Below are 20,867 nucleotides of genomic sequence, written 5' to 3'. Positions count from 1 at the left end.
ACAGGTCAATGAGCGACCAACAACACACAGCAGCTTCAGCCACTGCTAGTTTGCATGGGGTTATGTTTTGTGACACTGATGTAAGGGAAAGACAGATTTCTACTATGAGTAGTGTAGATTTTCAGTCTCTGTTAGCTTTAAGTAATTCATTTTATTTTTTGTACAAGCTGCATAAGTTTTTATGTGACCTTGCAGAGATGAATAAGCATGCTCTGATACTCCACCATGATTTACACACAGAGCAGAACTTATAAGGAAACATTAGAATTGCCTACAATTTATTTTAAAACCATAGTTTTTTATTAGATAAAAACATCTTAGGCAATAAGTTCAGGAAAATAACATTATTTCATCAGGCCCACTTACTTGGGTTTGGAGGGAAGAGCGTGCAGCTTTTGCAATGAATTATTTCTTTGACTACAGGCACATCTGTTGGTGGTGGTGGCGGCACTAACCCCATGCCTGGTATCATTGGGTTAATCGGAGTGATTCCAGTCATCATGCTAAGGCTTGGATCAAAGCCTGGTACACAGATTGAATCTGTAAATATATAACATAAAATCCCGGCTTTTAAATCTTGAAACTACTTGTTACTATTTTTTTGCACAGACAGTTTTGCTTTAGGCTTTTTTTTTTTTGCTTTTTTTTTTTTTTTTTTTAAGCATCACTGTTAAAAATGGGAGAAGGAAAAAGAGAAAAGGGAAGAAGGGAAAAGGGAGGAAGAGTGGGAGGAAGAGGGGGAGGTAGAGGGGGAAAAAGAGGGAAGGATAGGGAGGGAGAGGGTGCATTTTTTCCAATGAAAAAAATTAAACTATGCATAAAGAAGAGAATGTTACATAATTCAAAATATTAACATGACTGAGTAAAATACAGCACATTAAAGTGTAAAATCATGCACCATGAATATCTGTTATTATCTGGAATGCAATTTTATGTTTTGTAATGCTACTGTAGTGTTTTCACTGCCTTCTAACCAGAATGTACAAAGAATATCATTTAACATCGATATGCCCTCTCCGTCTAATTGTCGGACAGATTTATCACATTGTAGCTTTCTGACATAAGTGACCTTGATTTACAAACACCATTTTTGGCTGTTTTATATGAGTGTAGTTAGCCAAGACTTCTAACCTTTTTATCCTGGAACATAAAGTTTCAGCAGCATAGGATGGGGTCTTTCTGAACCTTGGAATTAAGTCCTTCTTGTCCTGTTATTTAATTGAATTAACAGATTCTCTTCAACACACATATCACTAAAATGCACCACCACAGCCCCATCAAGTAAAATGCATATTTGGCAAATATTATTCTTTCTCCTTCCTGATCTCCTTGCCAAGACTTCCATACATACTATTTAAAGCTGAAGGATTTACAGGGGGAACACCAGTACATTAACACAAAGATGTGTAATAAGCAGATGTTTTAGATGAGCTAAGAGCCAACTTCTGAAATCTTCTTTTCTTAAAAACAAGGCTTTGGGTTTCTTGAGGCATAATGAATAAAATATTTTAAGAGACCAATCTTTTTGTTGGCATAACACTGCTGCTATTTGGCATCATCAATTATTTAAAAGAAGATAGTTACTTTGGTGTTCTACAGGTTTTCTGCTGAGTTTTCTGGCTAGCAACTGGAAAGTATTTAATGATACATGTAAACACGGGGTTTGGTAGCTTGGGAGCTTGTTTGTTTTGAAGAAGCAAAGATGGAAATGACTCCTTCTCTAGGATATATTTTTTTTTAATGTTTAGGAAATTTGAGATACATTTTGCTACAAGGCAGCACAATCAACCAAATATGACCAGAGAGGTCTGTTTCTTCATCCTAAATCTGCTTCTGAAAAGCTATGTGGCCCTGGGTCAGCCTGCTGACATTTTCATATCTTAATTTCTGTGTCTGCAACACAAATACAATCATACTCAATTACCGGTGAGGATTAACTCAAACATTTGTAGCACTTTGCAGGTGTAAAGCACACTGTAGGGGCTGAAAATCAGCATTGTTATTTCTGTGAAATGTCCATAACTATCTTCTCTGGGAAAGACAGATGCAGACTCAGATCCTCTACTCCAATAGAACTCATATCTGTCTCAGCCTCACGCTCCCTGCTCTCCACGCACTGACTGTGAGCCTTCATCACTTTCAGGTAGTTCTGTACAACAACCATGGCAAGTGCACAGTGAACAAGGATTTGCTTTAGGCTTATTGAAGACTAGTATTAATGAAAACTCATGATATTACATTACTTTTTTTTTAATAAGTGGGCTTATGAAAAAGGATTTGCTCTGGGTGTTACGCTTTTTTCAATATTGATGTGTATGCATTACTTTTCAGATTAAGCTTTGAAACTCAGAGTCTGTCATTTATTCCACAGGATGCCGTGGTGGCCATATTAAATATTCATGGTTAGTGAATGCTGAGGCAGAATGTCATAGGTGAAAGGGCACTATACAATTCAAAGAAGTCCTTAGGCTATTCTAATTTCTTCTTCGCAGTAAGGGTAATGGAGAACTGGAACAGGCTGCCCAGGAAGGTTGTGGAGTTTCCTTCTCTGGAGATATTTAAGACCTGTCTGGATGCCTACCCGTGCAATTTGCCCTAGGGAACCTGTTTTGTCAGGGGGGTTAGACCCGATGAGTTCTTGAGGTCCCTTACAACCCCTACAATTCTGTGATTCTGTAATTTGCTTGATCTTGTTTTTTACAAGCCAGACTTCTGACAGTCCCAGCAGACCACCCTGTGTAGCACTCTCCTGGTGCAGGTGGAAGTCCATCATTACCACTCCCAGCTAAGGTGGCCTGCAGAGCTCCATGGCATGCCAGGTGGAACACCATAATAGCTCTCCATGCACTGTGTCATACCGATCCTCTCCTAGCATCGGGGAGAACTGGGACTGGAAAGAAGCCAAGGAAGGCATCTTGACCCTCTCTCTGGACAGATGTAGGATCAGCTACAGTCGTAATCAGATTTGAAATTTCACATGAAATGGAATATTCATAGTAGACCCACAGCATTCTGAGACAATGATGGACCATGTGGAGTGGATCATAAAAGAAGACACAGAGAAGGTCAAGTTCTCCCTGTTCTTAAGCATCTTTCATGTCCCATGCGAAAGCCAAGAAGAAACATCCTTAGCCAGTGAATGTTACCAGCTGTATTTAATCATTGCTGTTCCCTCTATAGGACAGTTACTAGATGTACTGATGTTTCAACTTCTCTACAAGAATAGAGAACAAAAACAACAGCAAACTCCTTGCTATTACCCAAGGCAAAGATGGTTCATTTTGAAAGGTACATTTTTTTTGAATAGTCCATTGACAGTGGTACATATACAAAGAAAAACACATCTAAGGGAGATGGCACCTTGGAAACTCGTGTCCACAAATGCAGATACCATGGCCTCAAAAGGGATCTGAGAAAAGGTGCTTTTGGATTGCATGATGATTTGGGATTGCAGCAGAAAATATATACATTTATTTCCCACTAATTCCTGCCATTTTCAAGGAAATGTGACTTCATAAGTAACTGTGCTTGTGTTAAATAAGTACATGGTTTTGTCATCAATTTCTTCCATGGGGATCAATCGACAAGGGCACATACAGAGTGCAAGGAGCCAACACTCCTGATACGTCCTTCTAGGTGCACTGGGACTCTTTGCCTCCAGAATACGACTGTTCTTAGTTATATTGAAAAGGACTGAGTCAACAGTTCTTGAAATCTAATTCCATATTTACGGGCACTAATCCAAAAATGCCTAAGGTCAATAGGATGACTACTGATGACATGGACAGCTTTTAACCAGCACCACATTTACTTTCTTTGTGGTCTTAGTTGTTTCATTTCCCTAATGTGCTAACCTGAGAATGAAATGCTTTCATACAACACACGAGCACTGACCGAATGTATGAGTACCACATGTAAAGCTATCCTGTAAAAGATATTACTGTGCATTGCAGTGATGGAAAATTCAGCTGGATTTCTGAACATGGAAGACATTGTTCAGGCCCCTTGAAAAGATTGTTGGTGCTTTCAGAGAAGTTGATGCATGCGCCACCTGTATATTGCTGACACACCACAGTCTATGGATGATACATCCAAGGAAAGTACTGGTCTGGACTCTGAGGTGCAGAGAAAAAGGAACTGATGAAGTCACTGGAAAGGAAAGACAATAAATTTGCCACATCTCTGAGAGGATCCAGAAAAATCCCAAGTTTAACTATATTAATGCTGCAGAGTGGTGCATTAATAGAAGTTGGATATATAGCTCTTGTCTAGGGACAGGAGACGATCATCAATCAGTGCTACCACAGCAGTCTGCTTCATGTCCTGGCATAGTGCCCATTTGGATCAGGACCAGGATACCAGAGTTAGAGCTGGAGACATCTCCTGTTGAACTTTCTGGTAAGTTTGTTGTTCTTCAGAAACAAGGATACTGATAGAGTTATGCAGGATTACAAAACAAAACAAAACAAAATAAAACAAAACAACAACAACAATGAAATCCAATACAAAACCATATAAGTTTTGTTGTCAGATACATTTAGATATATGATTATTAAAATATTGTGGACATCATTGTGCTACAATAAACACAGATATATATGCACAAAATGTATATACCACATATCTGAATACTCAAAATACTCGCTTTCGGTGATCACAGTATTCTCTTTTAAAAGTCTATATGCAGAAGTTTATGCAGACAGTTAAAGGTTTCTGATCTCTTGGAATTATAAAAACTAACTTGGCAGAAGATAGAAAGTTTATATTTGAAAAAATGTTAATAAATAATTACTAAATGAAAAAATTAAAATTGAAAGCAATCAGAGATGATGAAGCACTTTAAGAATGGAAAACCTCAAGTTAGAGCTCCTGTGAATATTGTGCGTTAAGGACTGAAGTCACACATTCACATATTACAAGAATGTAAAAGCATTGAACATTAATATTTTCAAGTCCATGTTCTGCCTAAATTTAGCAAACCAACAGTTAATTCTTGGTAAGAAATTGGTATAGTGGAGAGTAACGAAAACTTTTGAAGAACTAATATATAGAATTGGCAGAGAGGCAAAAAGAAAAATCTGCTTGAATACTCAGTGTGGTTTTTAAAATTTCTTTTCCTTCAAGCAGAATATAGGAAGGAAAAAGCCTTTCACATGAAATTTTTGGGTCTGGAAAAAGAAGAAGAACAATAAAATCCCTTTAAGGATAACTATTTTATAATGCAGTACATAGCGTAAAACAACTCCTTTAATTAGTCTGCATTTTGGAAGGGTAAAGCAACTCTGTCATCCATAAAAATAGCCACAAGATCTTGGAAAACCATCCTCCTTTCCTTCTTTGGCAACAGTTGCTGTCTGAATCACCTTCTGTTTTTACCACATTATTGCTTTGCACAAATAACAGGGATGCATACGCCTGCCCACTGTGCTTTCGGGGATTGCACTCCATCACCAATGTTAAGTTCCAATCCCACTTCTGCCAGCCCCTACCACAAGTTATTTATCTGCTCAATATTACTTTTGAGGGGTATAATCCCCTATATGATTCTCAGTGTTTGCACTAGGATATGTCATTTGTTTTGCCTGACACTGCCAATTGTTTCTGTGGTGTTTTATGATAGCTGCCAAGCTGTGTTTCTGTTGGATGCATAAGAACACCCACGTGTGCAAACATGGATTTGGTTGTGTGCCTGTACACACATGCACAGGAGGTTTCCACCTGGGACACCAGCAGCTCAGCAGTGGATGCAGTGCTCAGACGTGCTAGTCTAACACACTGGTGAAGACAGTGATGCAAATGCACAACAGTAAACCAAAATAACAAACAATGAAAGGGTCTCCATAGCTTGGGAATGATAATTTTATACCTTAGAAAAAGCAGTCTATTTTTTTGCTGGTATCAAAAGATTAAAAAAAAAAATAAAAAAAGCTCTGATTCCAGGAACAGAGTTGCCTGCCAACACACAGTGCAAGGATTAGGACAGTCCAGGCAGCAGCTGGTAATAAATGTAGTGAGATGCTTGTTACACTTTGGTTTCTGTGGGGAAAAAAAGAAAAGCTTCTGGAGCCTAGAGATTTGATCACGTACTTCAGGAACACAAGTGCTGAGTATTTTGAGGCTGAACATAGAGTTGATTTCTAAAAGCTTTAAGTTTTCCTGAAAAAGTGCAAATCTAATACTGTCTTTCCCTGTCATAAAACAAAACAAAACAATATACCAGTGAGATTATATACTACTTGGCAGTGAAAAAGAAGGAGTAGCTTTTTTTCCTAAAAAGAGTCTTATCAGAATAAGAAAAACATTGTTATTCTAAAAAGTTCTCGTGTTTTTATCTAAAATTATTCAAAACTTTACAGTTCGCTAGTGTCTTTATCCTTATGTGACTCTTCTTTTTTCTTTATTAACAGTTAAGAATCGCTATTCATCTTCAAGCTAGATATGCAGATAGCATTACTGTCTTTCCTGATCATTCAAACCTTTCCACCTTCAGGGCTTCAGAAAGCTTTTGATGGATGTAACTATTCAGTCAGTATTATAGGGCTTTTCTCAATTTAACTAGATTCCCTCATCATAAAATAAAATAAAATAAAATAAAATAAAATAAAATAAAATAAAATAAAATAAAATAAAATAAAATAAAATAAAATAAAATAAAATAAAATAAAAAATGTGGGGGGTGACAAGGTTTCTGATGTCCCAAGGAGGTATCCCAATTTAGTCAGGTGTTGATCCTGTTGATCCTGTTGATATCCCAGCTTTGGAGTGCCACCATCAGCTCCAGAGAGTGAGACCTTGGAACACAGCACCAGCATAGAATCATCTAGGCTGGAAAAGACCTTCAAGACCACCCAGTCCAAGATCTTCCAGTACATTTTCTTGCTCACTTTAGACATTATTAAACTTCTAGACTTCCGTATTTCTAATATAGATGCTGGATTGTCCAAAGATATTCCAATAAAAATGGGTGAAAGAAGTCTGACAACTCTTGCATTTGACCAGCATGACCATTATTGTTCTGCCTCAGAAAAAGGACTGTGACCAGTTGCTCACACTCCCAGGAATCAATAAGAAATAGGCAGGAAAAAAGCAAGCTATTTTTCAGCTCCCATACATTGAGCGTTTTTGTATTTCCAATGCTACAGATGACAACCAAACAGTCTTTTCCAACAGGCACCTATCCTGCATGATCTGATTTATCCCTTTTCACAAAATCCTACTATACGCCAATTTATATTTTGAATCCATTGGAACCTGTTTATATTGGAACCGGCTTTTAGTGTCCTGGTAACTGAGTGGGGAAACATGCACCTTCTGCTTTGCTTAAACAAAACATTTGACAGTTCTGTGCTCCTTCCACTTCTTTCATCCTGAGAAATCACGAATAGCTGTTCCTTATTCACCTTACCCACAAGATTACAGATTTTATTTCTGCTTTTATATTTTGCCATCTATTTGGCATGCGACCTTTGTCTCTGTAAAGCTGCTACAAAGGAATATGGATATGGTACCTCTGCTTGAGGACCCCTTTAAAAAAATTGAGAAGGTTAACTGCAAGGGCAGAGATGCCTTTGTAGGTGCTCACCTAGTCCTGAATTTTTGAAGAACTAAATATAAAAGAAATGAGCAGGTGCCCTTAAATAAGTTCTGCATGAACCCAATCGATAAAGCAACATGTAGGTAAAGGAATCCTGTAAGAACAGAAGTAAGGCACATATAGGTAATGTCTGTGTGTGTGCGTGTTGTGCACGCATGTGTATGTGTATTTGGAGGATGGGATGGGAGGGGCAGAAAATCACCTCCTTGACTTTCATCTGTCTCAGGTCGCCACAGAATCCATGCTAACATCATTCAGCAAGAGCTATATTCTGTGAAACAGAGCCTGGATTATAGCAAAGGCAAGTCTCTAAGGGCATTTTGGCAAAAATTTGGGGGGTGTAGGGGAATTGAGATGAATGTTTCTCATTAATAATCAACCAAGCAATAATTTACATGAACTCTACAGTTTCTGCCAGACCCACTCCATAAACAAAGCCCTCATAGCATCATCAAAACACTTGCCACTTGAAAATTACTTCTACGAGACATATATCACTGACAAAGCTTTAGGGCTGCAATATTGCACTTTTGCTTTTTTTTTTTTTTTGCAGGAAGCTCTGTGTCTGTAGAGAGGATTAGTTTACAGCAGACAATCCAGAAACTTTAAATGCTGCTCCTCAGAGCTGGCTATGCTGTAGCTGAAAATACTAAAAAAAAAAAAAAAAAAAAAAAAAAAAGAAAAGGAAATCTGGCCTCCTCTTGATCCCTGCCCACAAAATCACACAACAAACACTATATTTAGAGCAATATACATGACAAAGAGTAAATTAAAGAAAACCACCTTCTCTTTTTACAAGCAAATAATGGGGTGAATCACTCCTGGTTCATCCTTTATTGCTGCAGTGCTTGGCACAACAGGACCCCAATCTTGTTTAGAGCATCTAATGCAATGCAAATAATAGGTGAGAATAGCAAATAATAATAATACAACAAAATATTGCCACAATAGATGCCACTCACCTCCTAAGATACAATTTCATCATTGCTGTGTAAAGAAATCTTTCGCGTCACTGTAATGCTATTTCTATTGCTCTTTTTGCTTATATGTTGCCATCAGTCCCATTCTGACCTCAAAGAGGCCATGGACACTATCTGCCAATCGTAAAACTATTTAGTTTCCCCTTAGAGCGGCTCTGCAAAGATATACCTGACAGACAAGCCTAAGAATAAGATGGAAAACTCAGGACTTCATGTTGAAGGAGTCTGATGACAGTTTGTCAGTTTTTCACAGCTGACAGCTGTGTACGTAAGAAGCTAGAGCCAGAAAAAAATTGACTAATCTTAGCCTCCATCCACAGTCAGCTGCTCTTCCATGTATAAAACCCCATTGTCATTGTAGTGGAAACTTGTGGGGGTGAAAACAAAAAGGGGAAAAGGAGAAGGAGAAAAATAGGAAAGACAGGAAAAGATAGAGAATAATCAAAAAAACAAAACAAAACAAAACAAAAACACGGGGAAGGAGGTGAAGGATAGGGAAAGATGAACAGACTTCAGTGTCACCTGGAACATGTGTGGTTTGGGTGTATGCTCTATCTACATGCTGATTTGACCAGTGTCAGAGTTTTGAAGGATTTATGACTTTATAGCAATTCGCAATGTCCAGAATGATGACCTTCACAAAGTCACCGTTACTTAAGAATCACTCCGTGCAGTAGGAACAATGGGCTTCTTCCATCTCCTCAATAATAAATCACTTTCTATTATGAAGTCAGTCACAAGTTCATTGTGGAGAGAATAGCAAAACTGCAAATTCTGTACACTGCCACCTGATCTCCAGTTAATAGCTCCAAATTGACTATAGCTCTCTGAAGTATTTGTTTCACGCTTAAACTGAGCACTATATAACTGACCAACAGGCACAAAATTGGATTTTGTGAGAATAATTAGAAGTGAACTCCACCTCAGAGTAAACATCCTCAAGCAAGAGAAGTGCTCTGCTTGCACGCCCACAGCAGGCATAGCGGGTCAGCTGGGGTTTAACCCAGCTGGAAAGGGGGTTCTTCACAGACAAGGTGGTTGCACACTGGAACAGGCTCCCCAGGAAAGTGGTCACTGCACCGAGCCTGTCTGAATTTAAGAAGAGATTGGACTGTACACTTAGTCACATGGTCTGAACTTTTGGGTAGACCTGTGCGGTGTCAAGAGTTGGACTTGATGATCCTTAAGGGTCCCTTCCAACTCAGGATATTCTATGATTCTATGATTCTATGAAAGACGGATTGTTAAAATAAGTGGCTGGCTAATATGCAAGATGCAATAGAGTATAGTGCTTTTATGATGTAATGTACGTGCAGCTGTATTTCTTGACTTCCAAATGTCTTTGTGTGCTCACTATATGCTGCTTGGGTTTATCACCTGTAGGTCTGCATCTTTTCATTCCATTTTTCCAGTTTTGGCCTCATCAAGGTGGCAGGTAAGGCTAGCTTTAGGCAAAAGAAGTAGGCTCTCTAAACTCCCTCCACTCAAGGTTGTTTGATCTGATTGCTCAATGAACCTCTTTTTGTAAGGTCAAACTTTGTCATGTTCCTTCAAAATGACATTACTTTTCCCCTCAAAGCTCTTGAAGATGAGAGGAGAAATAAATAAAACATGATTATATGGCCCAGGTATGGTTAATGGGTTTTTCTTTATTTGTTATTTAGGAAAGCACTGTATTACAGAAGTCTGGGAAGCATTTGGATAGCACAAGAAGGAAAATGGTTATTAGAAGATATAAGCAACTAATGTAAATGAATATTGAAAAGAAATTGGACAAATAGAAAAAATAATGAATTCCTGAGCTAGGCTAATACTAAAATATAACCCTTGTAACAGATGAAACATAAAAAGCCTGTAACGTTTAAAAAAAGAGTAAAATACCATCTCCTAGATATCATGTGACCTCAAAGAAAATGGGGAAGAAATGAAATTCAGACATGTCATTGGACATACCCCAACTGAAAACAGAAGGACTAATTTTTCTCATGAATCATGAAACAAGGTCTAGCTATTAAACTGGAGTTACCATGTGGATTCTTGGATCTGTGGAATGCATATAAATGCTCTCCTTACATCCCCAGGGTCACAGGAGTAACAGAAGCTTTGCTGAAACTGGAAAGAAGCTGTACAGTCCAGAAACACCTATCACCTGCACAAGCAACTTCTCACAAGTTCTCATAGAAATGCAAGAAAAACTGTGCTCTGCCAGAATGAAGGATCCTCCTAGTCCACAAATCTGTCTCTAACAGCAAATCCCTAATTTTATTTGATACCAGAACAGGACAGTCCTGAAGTTAAAACTTCTGTATCTCCAAGCTCTCAATATTCTGTAGCTCAGGGACTTCTTAAACCACAGGAAATACTGTATGTCCTTCAGTGTTATCAAGACATGGCTAAAAATACCAATGAGCTTTATTGCTTGGGATGTATTTCTCTTGGTGTCATTACTGGAAATGACAGGAAGTTGTTCTGAGAAATCAGCTGGAAAATCTTTAGTGACGATATTTCAAACTTTTAAGCAGGTTATCCTACGTGCATGCTTCTCCTTTAAAAGCCTGAGCAAAGAGGCATAAAAGAGACTTAAACTGTAATGTTAAATGATTGTTCCTGGTACTATTTTCTTAGTTTCTTTCATGTTAAATTCTTCAAATAATAGGGTCCATATTCCTAATACTGTTGTATCTTTAACCCTAAGCATACTGGAAGGAGGATTACTAGACAAAATAAAGATTTGCTGACTATAAATTAATGCAGTAATAAATCCTGATATTTTGAATTTTCATCTACTAGAACTGTTTGATCTCCATACAGTTTATGGCAGCAACTTGTAGGACAAAATTTAAATGCTCTATGCAGGGGCAGAATACCTGTTGGATTTGAATTTGATTAACTAACTGTTAAGTAAGTAATGAAGTGGTACTTCTGGTGAATTAATAAACTGTTTATTGGTTAAGAATTAACTAAGAATCCTATCTTGAGAAATACTATGCAACATAAAACATGATTTAAAAAGAAGTCAGAGTTGATAGCAGCAAGTAATGCTCCTGAGTATCTATAAAACCAGCTGCCTTAATTAAACTGCAATGCACTATGACAAAGCTATTTTGTTAGATTTTGGCTTTAGAAGCTATCTTGCACCTCAGCAAATTAAAACCATTCCTACGTGCTTAACTCTCATTACAAATGTTGTGTTACTACAGATCTTCGGGACCATGAGAAAACATTAAGTTGCATTACAGAAGCAGGAATCTTATCTAATGGCAGGCTCAGTCCATGGGACTATCTCCATCCAAAACAGAAGGACTTGTCAGTTCACAGGGGTCTCAGCCAGATGCTGTTTGAGGACTGGGTAGCCATGTGGAGAGGAAGAGAGTGAGCTCTGGTGATGAGAGGGCTTGCACATAGACACAGATGACAAAGGAGGTAAAGTCAGTGCAGTAAATGACTTAAAGAAGAGGTCTTTTGCATTGAGTAGTATAGGATGAAAGTTGTATGAACAGAGAATGGAAACTAACACCCAATGTTTGATTCGTCCTACATTGAAAAGAAGAAGAATGGAAAAACAAAACAAAACAAAACAGAACAAAAAAACAACTATGTTATTGAAGATTCCCAGCACTTCGGCTCAGACAAATATCTCTTCAGCTTTGGACAAACTGCAACACCTTTGGCTTTGGACTACTTGCAACACCCTCATTTATTTTTTTGTTGTTAGAAAAGTGCCAGAGGGCAATGAAATGTTCCAGAGAAAAATGGAGTAAGTTGCTTACTAAAAAGAAGATTGTTTTTGTTTTAAACTTTCCACTGGTACACTGGATTTGACCTGTGTTCTCAATCTCAAAAATAAATAGATGGAAAACATTAAATAAACATAAGCTTCCACATCAGTGTTTTCTTGATCTGAAGCTTCAGATCATGACTGTAATACTCTGCTTGAGCTACAGGTATTTAGAATGATGTTTTTGGAACACCTCTTTGTTGGCTAAGGCTTCTTTTAAATACCTTTCCCTTTCTCAAACTTCTCACAAATTGAAAAATTTGTGATGCAGTTGTTGCCGTTCACAATGATATGCTTTAATTCCTCCACATCTACAAATCCGATTGTTTTTAGATCTTGACAACACAAGCACAAGGACCCTCTCAGCTCTCTGAAGTGCCTATTTTAGGCAGCCAGACTAAATAGTCAAACAGGCAGAAACGATGGTAACTGGAGTACTCTTCATGGTGAGCAGAGAAGTCCCAAATGGGATACCTCTAACTTCACAATAAAACAATTCCCTTTCTTCAATATGCTGTCTGAGTACCATAATTATTCCATTGATCAATTTAGAAGAGGGGTTTGACATTAAAACTGTGTCAGGAGAGTGTGTGTTAGGCTAAGGTAAATAAGTATAGCCCATATGTCTGGAAGCTGTTATTTCCATTTTCAGCAGACTTAGACAGACATTTCTGCATCCTTTGACATCTGGGTCACCACCATAAAGTTTTCCAGCACAAGTGCAATAATTATAACATTATGACTAGCTTTCTCAGTTCATCTCCCTTCCCTTTGCATCTCCCACAGAGCAGAAAACCCTTCTCCCTACCATCTGGGCATCTCTCTAGTACAAGGAAGGTCATCAGCAGCTAGAGATGCCAGAGTAGCCAGCTGCTCTGCAGGCCTCCTTCCCCAGGGCCTCAGCACGGGAGCCATTATCAATGGAACGGTGCAAACTAATAATCCTTGATTTTGGCCAATAGCCCAGGGGCAGCCAGCTGAGATGGGTTAAAACATCCTGAGGTCCTTTCAAGCTACTCTGGAAGCTGTGCAGGGCAGTGCACAGAACTAGGTTAATGCGTTCAGCCCCCAGTGACTCCTTCCAACTCTCCTGTCTCTCACAGCAAGGGGAAACACAATCCTCAACTAATAATAAACCAGAGCTGAGCATGTGGAGAACACCGTGCCAAATATCAAACAGCTGGGGCTCTCTGGTCAGCCATTAGCTAGCCCAAACACAGCATCGCCTCAAGTATTCAGCTGAGAAAGTGAGATAAAGGTGGATAAAAAACAACAACTTCCATATCAACTGTAATAATAATAACAAAAAATATATAAAAATAAAAATAAAAATAAAAATAAAAATAAAAATAAAAATAAAAATACAAATACAAATACAAATACAAATACAAATACAAATACAAATAAAAAACACCCCAACAACAACTCCCCCAGAACATTTGTATAACACTCTCGTGTTTTGTCAATGAGTTTATTATGACATAGCTTTTATTTTCTAACAAAAAAAAAAAATCCCTCTCATCATTTTTTCACTAAAAAAAAAAGGGGGGGGACTAAAGAGATGAGAAATGCTTACAGGAGGCAAGGGGAATCTCTCCAAAAATACTTGCATCTCTCTAACTCCAAATACAGGAATTGCTCTTGGCTGACTTTCAGCCTGGGAAAAAAAGGAGCATATTTTTCCTTCGAAAGCAGCAATCTTGACAACATTCTTACAATGTCATATTTCATTATCCAGTTTAACAGAGGAGAGATCTTGTTTGAAAAGAAATTGGAAGTCTTTATAAATGAACAGCATACTTTAGGAAGCAGAGTGAGACACTATGTGCACAAAATTAGTTCAACTTGTATTCCGATTAAGGAAGAATCCAGGCTTTGTAACACTTGTGCATAATACATTTTAATTTAGATTATATTAGTGATTGTGTGCAAAACTTGTAACTTAAAATTCCTGCTGCTAGAGAATTTAATCTGTAATTTCTGGCAGCCTGCACCAAGGACTCTTCTGCTAATATTTCAGAGCAGTGAACTAAAGGCAAGGCAATTTCACACACACTCACACACAGAACCAACCCCACCATTCAGAAATGAAATTAGCCTTTTTGCTATTTGCAATTTATTATCAGAACTCTTTAAATGAGACTGTCTTTGACGATGCTTTCAAGAAAGATGCAGGTTTATGAAGACCAAGAACAGAACAGACATTCATTATTTTAAGAAGTATCCATTTTTTGTAAATCAAAGATAAAGCCAAATGATATCAGACATACTTTGTATGAAATTATAATAATTCTTTCTCCCACTTTTAAGAAAAATGCATTGCTTTGTAACATTTATGGGCTAGAAGATGCTATACACATTAAGATGCTTCTTTTGCCTCACCATGCACATTACAAATCTAGGGTTATGTCAGCAGTTTTAAAATAAATAATTTACTTTTTTTCTGAGGTTTGTAACTCAGTCACAAAAAATATGCTCTAGGCTGAATATTGGAAGAGTGTTGGTTCTCAGTTCAAGAGTACATAGCAGTATTATTTTAAACATATTTTTAACAACTGTTTCCAACCTGAGAGATAAACCCTAACACAAATGCCCTGATTATTAAATGTTAGCTTGAATAAGACAATGGAGAAAAAGTATGGGAAAAGATACTGCAGGCCTCTTAGAGAAACCACTCTCTCACCTGACATACCATGTTCAAAATTAATCATCCCATCCTCCCCAAGCAAAATAAAAGCCCAGTAAAAATAGGAAAATGGGTATCATCAGGAACATTATGAAGCAAACTCATAGGAACACCACTGAAAACCCACGGATTGCTCACTCAGGAGAAGAGGCAGTTAGGTAGGAGCATTACAAAGCTCATGAATTTTACAGAGGGGGTAGATAGACAGGTTCTGTGGGCTCTGCTCCATAACACAAAACAGGGAGACATTTAGTGAATTTAATAATGAGGCTGTAAATGAAGAACAGGTAGGAGGAAGCACTTCTTAATTGCATCAAGCAATTACTCCCATGGAACTCTATGTTACCTAGAACTTAACTGAAGCAAGACCTTCCCAGAATTAAAATATAAATAACTAAATAACTAAATAAGTAAATATACACTTAAGCATACACACAAACACATAACAGACCTTGCACAACAAAAGCATTCGAAATCATAAAACAGGAGGCACTGTTGCTAAGGTCATCTATTATTAAAATTGTCTGACACTTCCTATTACAACACCCTGCTTGTCAGACGCCTTTAGTTTTTGCCAATCATTAACAGTTTGTACTGTAATTTTACACACCAAATATCTGCCTGAGGCTGAAATACTCTGGTAAATTTTATTCCAAAGAATTCAACTGCAGCACAAATGGAGCCAGCAAAAATTATTATTATTACTTTGTTTTTTTTAATTTCATGCTTAAAAATTTGGTGCTCTGTTTCAGCAGTTGTAGCCCCTCAGTTTTTGGAAGGAGGATGCCATTTTTCAGTCTTTGCATTGGAGCAGTAAGATTTGCCATTCTCTTTAAGCTCTACCCCAAAATTGAGGCAAATTATGCCTTTGAATAACATGATATTCACTCACTCTGAAAAATAGATCTATTTTTGTCTTTAACAGCTGAAATCACAAAGGATTATATCTTCTGTGCATATGATGGATTATATTTGAGCCTCCTCTCTGCAACCAAGGGAAGAGTTAAAGCAGAAAGATCTCAGCTATTGTTAACGTTTGAAATGATTTGTTCCAGCTTTTTTTAAAACTTGAAACCTCAAGTTGCCTTCCACTTCGGTGCTCTTTTTGCCTTCTGTCTGCAAAGTTTCCAGCTTAGCCAGAGAGGACAAATCTAACCTTGTGACACTTGCTGAGATCAGAGTGGTTAAATCAGAACATTGTCTGAGCAGCTTGATTCTCCTAAAAGCCTCTCAGGTCTGGAGCAGCTAATTGGGTCTTGCCCCATATGTTCTGCCTGTGATTTTCCAGCAACTGAACACGAAGAGCATCAGAGCCAGCTAGCAGATTTTTCTAAAGTTTTTCTGCTCTTTTCTCTCTCCTCATTTATGAGCAAAATATCTTTTATGCCAGTCCTAGGAGAGGTTTGCAAAGTTCTGAAATGTTGGCTTTTATCACTTGTTTTCATTTGAAACATCTCCTCTCTGCACGAATTTTGAAAGGAAACAAACTTTTAAGACTATGATCTACAGGAGGACACTTCACAACCAGGATGCTGCCAGCTCACTGCCCACCACCAGTTCCTCCAGGGAGATATAAAAAAGAGCTTTTCAAGCAGTATGGACCAAGGAGATGATGGCAGTTCCTTGCATGCACACTGGTGCCAACAAAAGTGCAGGTCAGGGATAACACTGTCCTCCTCTCTGGGAAGAGCAGCTCACCTCTCTGTTTTGCTCCATGATGGGCACAGGAGAAGGCATCTGAGAGGTTGCTGGTGGGAAAGGAGACAAGGAATGATGACTACTGCTGTTGCCATCAGTATGGGTGGGACGGGGCAGATAAACCTGGATTTGCCAATGCAGCTGGGATGACTGAATTCCCTAGGGTTAGTAGATTTGTGTGCTTTTTTGGGTGCTGTATTCAGGGAAACACAGAGAAGTGCCACTGACGGCTTTGTCCTTTGCTTTATTCTGAAGTGGACAATTTTGAGTTTGAAGGGGCCAGAGGTTTAACAAGGGCTGCTCAGAGGCCACAAGCGTGCTCTTAATCCCCTTTGCAAGATGGGTGAATTTTCAGCCTTTCACATTTAGGCAGCGTTATAGCTTTTTTGCACTGCTGAAACAGGACAGTTAGGACACTGCTGAAATGGGACAAAAGGACCATTTTAGGAAAGGTCCATTCAAATTCTAGAATGCATACCCTAAAACCAAATGATAAATTTTTGGCTGAAACAGGTTTCCAGCTAGCTCCTTCGGTCTCTGGGTGCCAGCACAAACAGGATTTATATTTCTTACCATGTACTGTAGTTCCAGATATTTAAATCAAGAACGTACTCGTCTGAGCTTCACGGGGAAGTATACTACTTCAGATAGAATTATGGCCAGCATCTTTATGTTTTGTTGTCATTTAAGCATTAAACAGCTCCATGCTGCCTTGCATAATTCTCAGAAGAGTCAGGTTGCTCAGATTAAATGCCAGTCTCACATTATGAAACAGGTTGTGTTCCTGAGAATTAAATCATAAAATAACTATGGTCTTAGACCAGGAATTCATGTGCATTATTTTTGCTGGTATCTTTTCCAGCATTTCCAGTTTATCAGTTTTCTGTTATCATGAACAGCCAAAGTCACGGTACCCCTCAAAACATGAACCAACGTCATTCTGAATCACAGATGAGAGACAGCCCATCCATCAAAAAAAAACACCCAAAGTGGCTGAAGTAATGTAAAACCTTTCCCACTTTATCTGCCACTTTATAAATCTGACTGCACTTGTCTGAATCTTTTTCCCTAGGGCTTGTTAAATTTCAACAGAATTCTCATTCATGTTGTGAACTGAATGTGAAAAAGCAAAGCAACCTAACTGATACTCAGAAAAGCTAAAATACATAGTAACAGTGATTTGAAAGGTGAACAAACCAGAGCTTGTTAGCATGATTTTCTAAGAAAAAGAGACAGAAAAAAAAAAAAATGCTGCTTCAGGAGAGAAAGAAAGAATCTCATATATCTTGAAAAGGAAAAAGAAAGATAAAAGAGAGATGACTGATACAAGCACAGATTAAAATGTAAAACACCCAGCAACTCATTCTTTGACATTCTTCTTTGAACAGTATCTACTACAGAACAGAATATTCTAAAATAAATATTTTGGGCTGAGAGCTCTGCATCCAGTTCCACCAGCACTACTAGCAGGACTGTGTCAGGGTCCCAGATGGCAAGGATGAAAACAGAAACTCATTATGGAATGAGAAATGTAAGAATGCTTTGGTGAGAGCACATTCCCCATAGAGTGCCATGCAAGTAAAAAGAACATTTAAATAATACTGGCCCTTGATCCTCTCAAAAGCTAAGAGCACATTTGTTCAGCTTGAATTCCAAAAACCCAGTTACAGTTTAGAAAACGCACTTGATCCTTGTGTAAAACCCTTTGGCATTTTCTTTCAGCGAAAAGATCTCCAGATGTTATTTTTACAGTTCATCTTAAGTAAATGTATGTGTTTAGTTAAACATGTTTAAACGAAAGAGCCACCTAAGAGAACAATGAAGAAATGCTTGACTTGATTTATGGACCAACTGTCAAACCCTTGTTTATGAACATCTGGCTGGGAAGGTGATTTAAAAAGTTTTTGTATCAGTAAATATCAGCATAGTAAGCTCTTCTAGTTATCGTCTCAGGCAGCTCTAAATTCTAAATGTAATTAGTGGAGAAATGGCATAGTAGTGTATGTCTAAAATCACGTTCAGCTTATCCATGCACACAAAACATTCATTCTACAGCATCGCTAATGCATAACGTGTAATCTCCTGCAACTTCTTAATTAACAGAATACACGGGACAAACAGGTTCAAAACCTGAAAGCTGTTTTCCCTACAAACTACACAAGCAAACACGAGGCTGTCTCTGTTGCTGCTCTTCAAAAAACTCCATGCGCCCCCCTGACAACTTCTCAGCAACCACCACAGCCCAGATTTGGCCACCCAGCTTTCACCCACACCCCCATACCTGTTTTCTACAGCTTTGTCACAAAGGTCCAGCAGGAGATTCTGGGAGTAAGGAACCTCACCCATCCACTACCCACTTCCATCTGCTTCTTAGCAGAGTTTCTACAATTTCCCATGAACACAACAGCTTGCAAGGGCCTAAATGCCACAGCAACATTCCTAATTCAAGGGCTGATATCGTTTAAAATCTACAAAGCAAGGCTGAGCCCAGGCAAATCAAATTTTTCTCTCCTTCTTCCCCTGTTTTCCAATAAAACGACAACTCTGAGATGACACAATCCAGGAAAACTTTCTGTAATTCAATTCTAGTTCTGAAGCAAAAGTCTACTTTCATCTCAGGTCTAATCTAATATTGAGAATGATGGTAGATTTATTTTATATATATATATATATATTTAGGAATTTATTTGTTCACTGAGAAAGTACAGCTTTCTTGTAGAAATTCATTTTCAACCTCAGCTAAAATGCAGATAATGACAATCCAGGACCTCACTTTAGACAGAGAGAGACTCATTACCCACACCAGGATATTTAACCATGACACCTCAGACAAGAATATTTTCATCCTTTGATACAAGGTCTGTGAAAAAGGTGGATGATTCAGTAGAGTGATTCAGCCCACCAACAGTAATTTCTGCACCTCCCAAGTAGATTACTGTCTCTTTCCAGAAATTAACAAGGAACCCTCTGTCCTCAAATTTCTTTCTTTGGCACTCCTGTTACACATCCAAAAGCAAGGAGGCAGAACCTTGTATGTAGTTCTTTGTTATAGACAAAAAACTGGGAAATTTTTGTAGAACCTCATTAAATCAACAGCAACAACAAATAGGAATTAAACTTTCCTTGGTGGAAAGCTTACTGGGAAGTGACTTAGAAAGATCAGTCTTGTTTTGGTTAAGTCACGTTAGAGAAAAACTGTTGTCTTACTGAGTTGCTGTGCATACAAGCAGCTGCCAAGACATTTACTGACAAGGATGGGATGTTCAGACATGCTTAAAACATTGAAGAGTTCCATCACACAAAAACTTCACAAAAGCCATTGACCATAAATCCTTTGCAAGGTATATGATGAAAAATGTGTCAGACTTAAATGGAACAGTAGTCCATTTTGAATGAGGCAAGGGATGTGCACAAGTCCATGGGACCTGGTGAGATGCATCTGAGGGTCCTGAGGGAATTGGCAGATTAAGTTGCTAAGCCACTATAAATCATGTTTGAAAAAACGTGGCTCTCCAGTGAAGTTTCCACTGACTGGAAGAGGACAAACATAACCCCCATTTTTAAAAAGGGAAAAAAGGAAGACCCCAGGAACTACAGGCCAGTCAGTCTCCCCTTTGTGCCTTGCAAGGTCATGGAGCTGATCCTCCTGGAAACATATGGAAAATAAGGAGGTGATTGGTGACAGCAAGCATGGCTACACTAAGGGCAAATAGTGCCTGAAAAGTTTGGTGGTCTTCTATGATGGGGTTGCAGCATTGGTAGATAAGGAAAGAGCAACTGATGGCATTTTTTAAGAATTAGTTTACAGTGGCCTTCCAGAACCTAAAGGGAACCTACAAGAAAACTGGAGAGGGACTCTTTATCGGGGAGTGTGGTAACAGGGGGGAATGGCTTCAAACTAAAAGAGGGGAGATTTATATCAGATGTTAAGAGAAAATTCTTCACTCAGAGGATGCTGAGGTACTGGCACAGGTTGCCCAGAGAAGCTGTGGATGCCCCATCTCTGGAGGTGTTCAGGACCAAGTTGGATGGGGCTTGGAGCAACCTGATCTAGTTGTAGGGTTGCATCCCTGCCCATGGCAGGGAGGTTGGAATTAGAAGATCTTGAAGGTCCCTTCCAAACCAAACCAA

General features: G+C 38.5%; 1 protein-coding gene across 6 annotated transcripts in view; it reads right to left on the bottom strand.

Moving 5' to 3' along the window:
• Nucleotides 1–20,867, bottom strand: part of ENOX1 (ecto-NOX disulfide-thiol exchanger 1) — a 361,330-nt gene that overhangs the window by 103,040 nt on the left and 237,423 nt on the right. For all 6 annotated transcript variants that reach the window (XM_084530082.1, XM_084530077.1, XM_084530081.1 and 3 more), the window contains one exon: nt 367–540. In XM_084530082.1, coding sequence (XP_084386208.1) covers nt 367–540 — 174 coding nt within the window. The remainder of the gene's footprint in view (nt 1–366; nt 541–20,867) is intronic.

This window comes from Aythya ferina (genome assembly GCF_964211825.1).
Source record: "Aythya ferina genome assembly, chromosome: 1".
Classification (NCBI taxonomy): domain Eukaryota; kingdom Metazoa; phylum Chordata; class Aves; order Anseriformes; family Anatidae; genus Aythya; species Aythya ferina.
This window is presented reverse-complemented; position numbering and strand designations above follow the sequence as displayed.